Here is an 8,654-nt window from a genome sequence, read left to right as displayed (position 1 = left end):
ACCTACGCGTACTCTGCAACTTGAACTGGAAAACGAAATCGGGGAATAATGGCGACACCGGGTGCGGTGAACAGGTTCCACACTTGCACTATCGGAGGAGTATCCCTTTACTACAAATAATGAGTACCATTCGTCTCGGAGAGATTCCCCTTTGCGGACGGCGTACAATTGTGTGGAGGACGGTTGCGACCTCAGCCTTTTCTGCACGGAAGAAGAATACTATGTATTGGTATTATTGCGCCGAATGATTGTCGCAAAGCATTTCGAGAGGAGGATAGATGGCTAGCTCGATCTCCTTGGAACGAACAATTCGGGGATAGCTTTTCGCAGGCTCCGGAGAATGATAAATATGGAATTCTACCCGCTGTCCTCGTCTGGCGTATAGAATCTACTACATATATAATTGGCGCACACACCTGTCGAATACTTTCGGATTTCTTCACCACAACGTATGTACGTGGTCTCCATTCCCAAACTACTCGATGTGCCTGTCACTACACAGATAATTTCGTCTGCATTATGTTGTGTCTTGGATTTCTTCAACCCAACCTACGTGTTCTCCAATCACAAACTACTGTAATCTCCGTGCCTGTCACTAGGCACATAATTTCATCAAACTTATGCGGTCTTTGATCTCTTCAACTACTAAGGTGTCCTCAGTTTCAAACTATTCTATATGCCTGTCACTACGAATATAATTTCATCAACATTATGTGTTTTGGCTTTCTTCAAATAAAGTCTTCTCCATTCACAACCTAAGATCCTGTCAGTACATTTTAATTTTGTCAACAAACGTTTCAGAAAATTTCAGCTAAGCTACTTCCCATTCACAACACACATGTTCGACACCAACATCTTGGTTGGTACTTGGTACTACAACCTCTTTCGGAAATAAGTGACTCTTTTTTTTTCTGTCCACGGATACATATGTATCTAGGACAAAACTAAGACACTTGTTCACAAACGGAGAGTTTTTCGTACTACCAAATAGAAAGCCGGCTGGCAATGCTAGCAATGGTTAGCTCACACCAAATTAACAGCCTGAGTGCATCAGATAAAAGACATTGTAACTCCATTGCAGAAAAGAAGCTATGATGTGTTATAGTACCAACCAAGATTGGTCTTGTATAAATCCAAGGGACAACAAGCATGTGCCAGAAAATTTGCAGTGATTATTTCTCGTCTTGCTTCCGCAAGATCACCGACTAGTTAGGGGAAAGTGTAAAACACGAAAACGATTACAGCACGCCGTGCTCCAAACACGGTACTCCACTAGTAGAACATTAAAACCTCTCTAGAAGACGGAAAACCGAAACCATATATTTGGTAGCACTTTACAACTAGGGGGCTGGTCACATCAGCCAAGTTTCTTTCATTCATTCATTCACCGGAAAAATCTTAAAGCGGAGCTCCATTTCAATCCCGCTCCAATATGGATGTCATGTTTTCTGGTCGAATGCAGAAATTCCTCACACTGTGTAGTTCTGGTTGATGGTGTCAATGTCAAGCCCCTTCAGCTTCACCACCGACTCGACGTGGCCCTTGAGAGTGTTCAGCTCCCTCAGCCTGCACATAGAGTAGTGATCACGAAAATGTATTAGCAATCAACAGCTAACCAGTGACCTTGGATGATATAGTAGCAATTTCAAAGCGTGATATGTACCTTGCAATCTCAGCTCTTCTCTTGGCTTGCTCGGCGATCTCAGAGAGCTCACGGTAGCTGCTCTTGTCGTTGAACAGATTGTGGGAGGTCGACTCAGGTGCTTGCAGGCCATGAAGGGTTCTCTGTGCGGTTGCCCATTGTGCCTCCCTCTCGCCTCTACCATAGTTCTCCTTGGTGGTGAATGCAGTCTACACACACAAAAAAGTTCAGAGGTTCATCAACTTGCTCGAGAAGGCGAACCACAACGTATGCAAGCTACAAAATGAGTACTGAAAGATATGGATCACTATAGTACCTTGTTCTGGAGGAGGTTGTCCCAGGCCCTTCCACTCAGCACGAAGCGGATGAAGAACTTGAAAACGTCGAGCGGGAAGTAGAACACAATGCTGAAGAGCCAGATAACACCAGCCCATCCCCAGCCGATACCCTTGATCCTGGCGAATTCCCAGTTGGCGTAGACAGCGATGAGTGTTGCAACCTACAAAAAGGAACCAGGTTCAGCTTACGATTGAATGCACTGTATTTGTTGCTTTGCTGGGTAGCTGTTTTTGCACGTACCAATTGAGCAAGGAAGAAAGCAGTGACCAAGAGAACACCAGGGCGCTCAACAAAGGACCAGCTGCGAGAACGAGTCACGAAGATAAGAGCCTGGCTCACAATACTGACTTGGAGGTATAGTGCAGACATCATCTCAAACTCGCTGTCCCTGATTGACCTGACACCGAATTTGTTCTGCACAAAGAAAGTTTGGTGAGAAAGAAGATCACACCAAAAAACGATTTTAATGCGGCGATAGAAAGATCTTCTCAGAAAGTTTTTAGAACTCACCGTGAAGAAGTCAGTCTTGTGCATGGCCCAGAAGAAGACAACAGTCATGAGAGCAAGGTAGGTTCCAAGCACAACACCAGTGGCAAAGATTTCATTGAGCTTCCAGCTGTCGGGCAAGGGAGATGGCTTAACTCTGTCCTTAGAGATAGTCATGATAGTACCTGCAAGTTTTTAATAAGCATATGAGAAATGATGCTTGCATGAGCATGATACTACTGGGAAAATGAAGAATACATACCATCATTGAGAATGGCAATGATAAGGACCATGAAGGGAGCGAAGTCGAATTTCCAGATCAAAGCAATAAGCATAAAGCCAAGCTGCAAGATCACAGTGATGTTAAATTGGGGAAATAGCACTCTCAATTCAAAAAGAAGACAACATTAAATTGGAGAAATGACACTTACCACAATACGGATGGTGATGGAAACAGCATAAATCTGGTTTACCACAAGAGGAAAAAGAGAAATGAGTCTAACTGTGATGTGAACATCTGCTATGAAGGTTACTAATAATAAATAAGAAAAGTACTCACGGTGTAGTTCTTCATCCTCTGGAAAATGCATCTGCTGGTGAGGACAGCACTGATAATGACACTTAGACCTGGCTCGGTAAGCACAATGTCGGATGCACTCCTTGCAGCATCAGTAGCATCATCGACAGCAATACCGATGTCAGCCTTTTTAAGCGCAGGAGCGTCATTGACACCATCTCCAGTCATACCAACAATGTGCTTCTTCTCCTGCAGCCTCTTGACGATCTCATACTTGTGCTCTGCATTGCATGAATTAAGTTAACAAATGCCACATGATTCAGCTAACAGATGCAAAATTGCATAATCAAACAGATAAGATCACAATGGAGACATACCAGGGAAGACTCCGGCAAAACCATCAGCCTTCTCAATTAGCTCATCAACAGGAAGTGACTCAAGTGAAGCATCCTTGCTTTGGCCAAGCAATGCAGAGGAAGGATACATGTTTGTGCCCATGCCAAGCCTCCTTCCCGTCTCCTTTCCAATAGCAAGTTGGTCACCTAAAGTAAATCAAATGACTACATTTAGCTATTTACACAAAACATGTGAAATCAAAATAAGTTAGTAATTGGTATGAGTAAGGTATATACCTGTGATCATCTTGACATTGACACCAAGAACAAGTGCCCTGCGGATGGTCTCGGCACTGTCATGCCTCGGGGGGTCAAACAGGGGCAACAGACCAATGAATTGCCATGGTCCTCCAGCGGATTCCTTTGTTTTCTCAGGTACTTCCTGTGATATAGTCTCACTTGGCATAAGAATATGACTCACCAGCCAATACGACTGCGATGGAATATAGAAGTGTTAGGGTTAAAATACCTGTCTTGCAACAGCAAGCGAACGAAGCCCACGTTCAGCGTACTTCTCGATCACAGAGTGCACCTTCCTCGCAACATCCTCCTTGCAGTTGCACAGGCTAACAATCTGTTCAAGGTTCATTGCAAGACATCATTAGTCACACGTTAAACAACAATGTACTAGTTAACTGGAAAGCGTCAAACATAACTGCACTTCTACAGTCTTACTAACCTGCTCAGGAGCGCCCTTGCTGGCACGGTGCCAGTTACCCTCAGCATCGATGTAAGTCAGAGCAGTCCTCTTGTCAGTAGGGTTGAAGGGCAAGAAGTGCACTTCCCTGATGCCAGCTCTTGCCTCCTTAGGATCAGCAAGCATACCAACCATACAAGCATCGATGGCGTCCTGGTTTTCAACCCTTGATGCTCTTGCAGCCAACAACAGAACATGTTCCTTGTCGACACCTTTCGCGAACACCTCAACAAGGTTCTTGTCAACACTGAGCTTGTTAAGGGTGAGTGTGCCAGTCTTGTCACTGCACAGCACGTCCATGCCAGCCAACTCTTCAATGGCAGTCATCCTCTTAGTGATAGCACCCTGCTGGGACAGTTTGTGAGAGCCAATGGCCATGGTGACTGACAACACTGTAGGCATGGCAATTGGGATACCACCGATCAAGAGGACCAGCAGGTTCTCAATACCCGCACGGTACTTGCGGCGCTGGATCGGGAACATGACGATGATCTCAATGACGATTCCCACTGCGATGGAGATGATACAGAAGTTTCCGATGGCAGTGAGGACCTGCTGGAAGTGGCCGACTTGGTTGGTGCTGTCAACGAGATGAGCAGCCTTGCCAAAGAAAGTGTGTACTCCGGTGGCAATGACCACAGCTTCAATTTCACCCTGCTTGCAAGTCGAACCAGAGAAGACCTCATCACCAGGGTTCTTGGTCACTGGGAGGGACTCTCCAGTAAGTCCAGACTGGTCAATCTTTAAAGGATCACCCTCAAGGAGACGAGCATCAGCAGGGACGATGTCACCGAGCTTGATGCTCACGATGTCACCGGGAACCAAGATTGATGCCTCCTGCTCGCCCCATCGGCCATCCCTGAGCACCTGAAATACACAAACAATGGTTCAATTTATGAAAAGAGAGTACAAACACACAAAGCTCTGTTAAAACAGTGGTAACTATACTACAGCCATTTCCAAGTTTCAAACATCTACATATGGATGTAAGCTTTGGTAGCAAACATACTAAAGAAAATACTGGAGCTTGACTTTTGAATACAGAGCAGTAAATTATACTGAACTAATTATGTCCAAAAAATTGAAATTGATAAGTGAGGTTCAGTAAACTAATATAAATCTTTTTTTGGGTGATTCTGGAATATATATGCACACTTATCCATAGAGCCATTCAGACTTTTAGAACATGACACAGTTGAAAAGCACATACATCAAAAGATTCCACCGTGCACTAAACTGTAACTAGGCCACTGAAAGATCATGGATACAGTACTATGGGAATATATTCGCAACCCTGCAGTGGTGCCATAGAGTGCAACGCTCACCTTTGTCTTGGGGGCAAGGTTGGCCATGAGTGCAGCCGCGGCGTTGCCGGCGTTGTTCTCCTCAATGAAGGAGATGGTGGAGTTGATGACCAGGAGCACGATGATACCGATGAAATCTTGCCAATCCGGGGGCTTCCCATCGCCGTTGGCGAGCGCGATGGCCATGATGGCGGCCATCTCCATGACCCAGGACAGAGGGTTCCACATGAACCCAAGGAACTTGAGGATCTTGCTCTCCTGAAAAACCACGAGACAAACCACAGGTTAGAAACTAATACGGCGCATGAAACCACAAACCAAACGCGGATGAAACCATATAGACGGTGGTATGGTCACCTTCTTCTCCTCGAGCTTGTTGAGGCCGAAGATCTCGACACGCTGCGCCCCCTCGTCGGAGGTGAGCCCCTGGCGCGTACATTTCAGCTGCTCGAACACCTCCTCGATGGGGATGTTCTCCTGCAGAGACAAAACACAAGCGAAGAGCAACCATTGATTAGATTAGAAGACGACCTTGCATGCAAAGGAAGTGCAGGAAGTAGGTGCGGGTCAGCGACAGCAGAGAACACACAACTCAAACAGCTAGCAGCCGTTGCACAGTAGCCTCTTCCATGCCGTGGGCCCCGCCGGTCAGCCTCTACCAGACAAATCTGGGGTCAGGAGGAACATGGAAGGGTCCAAGCCCAGCCGCATCTACAGGCGACGGCGACGTGGGGGCCAATGATTGGGATCCGTACGACCGTCTGATGAGGATCAGACGGCCCAGGCCCGGGCAGAACAGGGTGTCCTGGCCCGTACGCGTACTTGGCCCACATGGTGCCGCGGCGTGCGTACGTTGTCTCGTCCCAGAAAAGCTGCCTCGAGATGCGTGCCGGGGAGGAACGTGTGGTGGTAGAAGAAAACGATTATACCAGTATTAAGATAAGCGACGGCTCCCCTGCTGGGATTGGATTGGGCTGCGTGCGAGCTGTGGTGGTCAACAAAGGTAGAAAAACGAGAAAAGGTAACGGCCGGAACGCGAGCACGGATTTCTCCGCGGTTCGTGGTGGTTAGCCACTAATCCAGCGCCGCGTGACCCGTGCTAACCATCTTTTGACTTTCAGATGAAAAACAAAATCCGCCGTACTCCCGTCCCAGTACTATCTCTGTTTGGAAATAATTCATGGAGTTTTATTTTCTGTGAAGGAAATAAATTATCCGAAGCAGGCAAGTGATAATAATTCTAGACGAGCTGTGAGGGGATGAGTCAATTACGCGCAGATCTAAGATCGGTACCTCGTTTCACGAAAGTAGAAGGAATGAAATTACACGTATTAACTGCGTTGAGATCGAAACAGTTTTTCAAAGGGAAGGATCCAAAATTCCTCCCCCAAAAGCCTAGCTGTACGACGCGCTCTGTCCTCTGTGCTGGGGCAGCAGCACATGAGGAGGAAACATGGGGTGCTACTCGCTGTTCGAGTTGGCCATGGACTGCTGGCCCTCTATCATTGAAGAGGGAGCAGGCGCACATGGCGAGATATGATCCTCACATGGAAAGCATACTTTGACGGAAAAAAATCTAGCGAATCGGGGGAGGAAAATTAAACCCGGCTTTCGGAAAGGGGATGGGGGGCGAAAAGGTAGGTGGATGGACGAGCTTTTTTCGAAAACGGGATAAAGCGGGCCGAATTTATTCTCGGCGATTTTTTTCATCCGGTACACAGCTTTTTTCCCCCACGGCGGAGGAAGCGCAACCGGCAAAAAAACATCAGCAGATTAATCTGCCACTAGCATCTAATCTACCGAGAAATCGGGCGAAGCAGCATAAGCAGGAGCAAGCAGGTGGGTAGAGAGCGCATGCATCATCGGGAGGAAGAGATGGAGGGGGAGCGCCGGGGGAGGGGGTGTTCTCACCAGATCGACGGCTTCATTCCTGATCTCCTCGAGGCCACCCATGGCTGGCGGCGGCGGGCGTTGGCGGCGGGGCGCCGAACCAGCAGCACGGTGCTTATCTCTGGTCTAGAGACGACCCAACTCTACCATACGCAGCGCTGCTCTGCTCTCTCCGGTGGGAGGGAAGCGTATTAGTAGTGGTGGGTGGGAGCCGGAGAGGGGATGAGGGAGGAAGGCCTGTGCAGCGGCCCCCTTATACCCACCCACCTCCGCACCGGGCCATACCGTGCAGCCCTAGGCGACCCCGGCGAGGCCTGCCTGCCAGGTGGGACCCCGCCTCCTCTGACCTCCCTCTGTTCGCGTGCCCCGCCCAGTTAGGCCGTCCCCCTGCCGAGCACGTGCCGCCGCGGGGCCCGCGTGTCGGTGGCGGTGCGGATAAATATCCCCCGCATTTGACCTCCGCGCCACCTGTGCGTGGGCCCACCACCGCCCGCTTCACGGGACGGAGTAACGGGCTTCGGTCTGGGTTTTTTTTTTAACCGTGTCGGGCGGAGGATCCGGATGAGAACCGTACGTACGGCGCATCCCTTCGTGAACGGAAACAAAATCAAAATCAAGGGGGGATTAATTAATGCGCCATTTTTTGTTGCCTGCCGCTGTAAACCTGCTTTCGTTGCTGCGCTTCTGGTCACAAGGAGGGGCCGGCTTTACGGCTAATGGGACACGCGCGATTGCCGCTTCAACTCTTTTTCAATACCTGCCTTATCTTTGATGATCTATCTTCATCTTGTCTTGTGTAAATTTATCTTTTTTAAGTCTTGCCAAGGAAAATGTTAATCAAAATTTACCATTTACTTTATCGGGACATATCCTAATTCCTTTTGCGACACTTGGCCCATGCCCCGGCCCGACCCAAAGCCCGGAGCCTGGGCCGGATCGGGTTCCCAAATTCTACCCCAACCTCGCCTTGAAAATCCAAAAAACATGAGATACCTAATAAACTAGCATGTTATTATTTAAAAAAAAGAGTCTAGCAATGTTCTTTTGGCTCCAAAATTGTTCTAAAACATTATACTTACATAGCAAAGATGCATAGTCTCCAGTTGTGGCTCGGGCCAGGTCTCTGGGCTTGGCATTTTTTGTTCTGGTTTTCAAAAGATAGCCTGATAAAACTTCCTACGTGATACCACTAGTAGAAGATGGATGTTATAAGCCATCACATTGCCCCCCATTATGTAAATACAATTTCATAATTTAGTCGTCACAGTTAGAGTCACAAGGGGGCGGCTAATCATAAGTGTGTAATCATCGGTTCAATTTCTTTGGTTTAATTGTGTGCCTCATTTTTTTCTCCCAAATTTGCCACATAAACATTTACTTTTAC

At 47.7% G+C, this 8,654-nt stretch overlaps 1 protein-coding gene across 1 annotated transcript; it reads right to left on the bottom strand.

Moving 5' to 3' along the window:
* Positions 1-1,152: 1,152 nt before the first annotated feature.
* On the bottom strand, positions 1,153-7,411 carry LOC124675627 (plasma membrane ATPase). Its single transcript, XM_047211693.1, has 15 exons — positions 7,292-7,411; positions 5,738-5,857; positions 5,402-5,638; positions 4,059-4,943; positions 3,849-3,953; positions 3,617-3,761; positions 3,362-3,526; positions 3,027-3,265; positions 2,899-2,931; positions 2,730-2,811; positions 2,492-2,652; positions 2,222-2,395; positions 1,959-2,141; positions 1,664-1,851; positions 1,153-1,566 (listed from the first exon to the last, which is right to left on the bottom strand). Exons 1-15 carry the CDS (start codon positions 7,331-7,333, stop codon positions 1,470-1,472), a joined length of 2,856 nt encoding a protein of 951 aa, XP_047067649.1. The 5' UTR covers positions 7,334-7,411; the 3' UTR covers positions 1,153-1,469.
* Between the last annotated feature and the right edge of the window lie 1,243 nt (positions 7,412-8,654).

This window comes from Lolium rigidum, chromosome 7 (assembly GCF_022539505.1).
Source record: "Lolium rigidum isolate FL_2022 chromosome 7, APGP_CSIRO_Lrig_0.1, whole genome shotgun sequence".
Lineage (NCBI taxonomy): Eukaryota > Viridiplantae > Streptophyta > Magnoliopsida > Poales > Poaceae > Lolium > Lolium rigidum.
This window is presented reverse-complemented; position numbering and strand designations above follow the sequence as displayed.

What these genes read in the sequence shown, in the direction of transcription:
- LOC124675627 (XM_047211693.1), bottom strand. Translation starts at nt 7,333, where the DNA reads ATGGGTGGCCTCGAGGAGATCAGGAATGAAGCCGTCGATCTG. An exon ending in CATTGCCATTCTCAATGATG is followed by an intron (nt 2,653 to 2,729) that starts GTATGTATTCTT and finishes AAAAACTTGCAG; the next exon opens with GTACTATCATGACTATCTCT. An exon ending in ACAACCTCCTCCAGAACAAG is followed by an intron (nt 1,852 to 1,958) that starts GTACTATAGTGA and finishes TTGTGTGTGTAG; the next exon opens with ACTGCATTCACCACCAAGGA.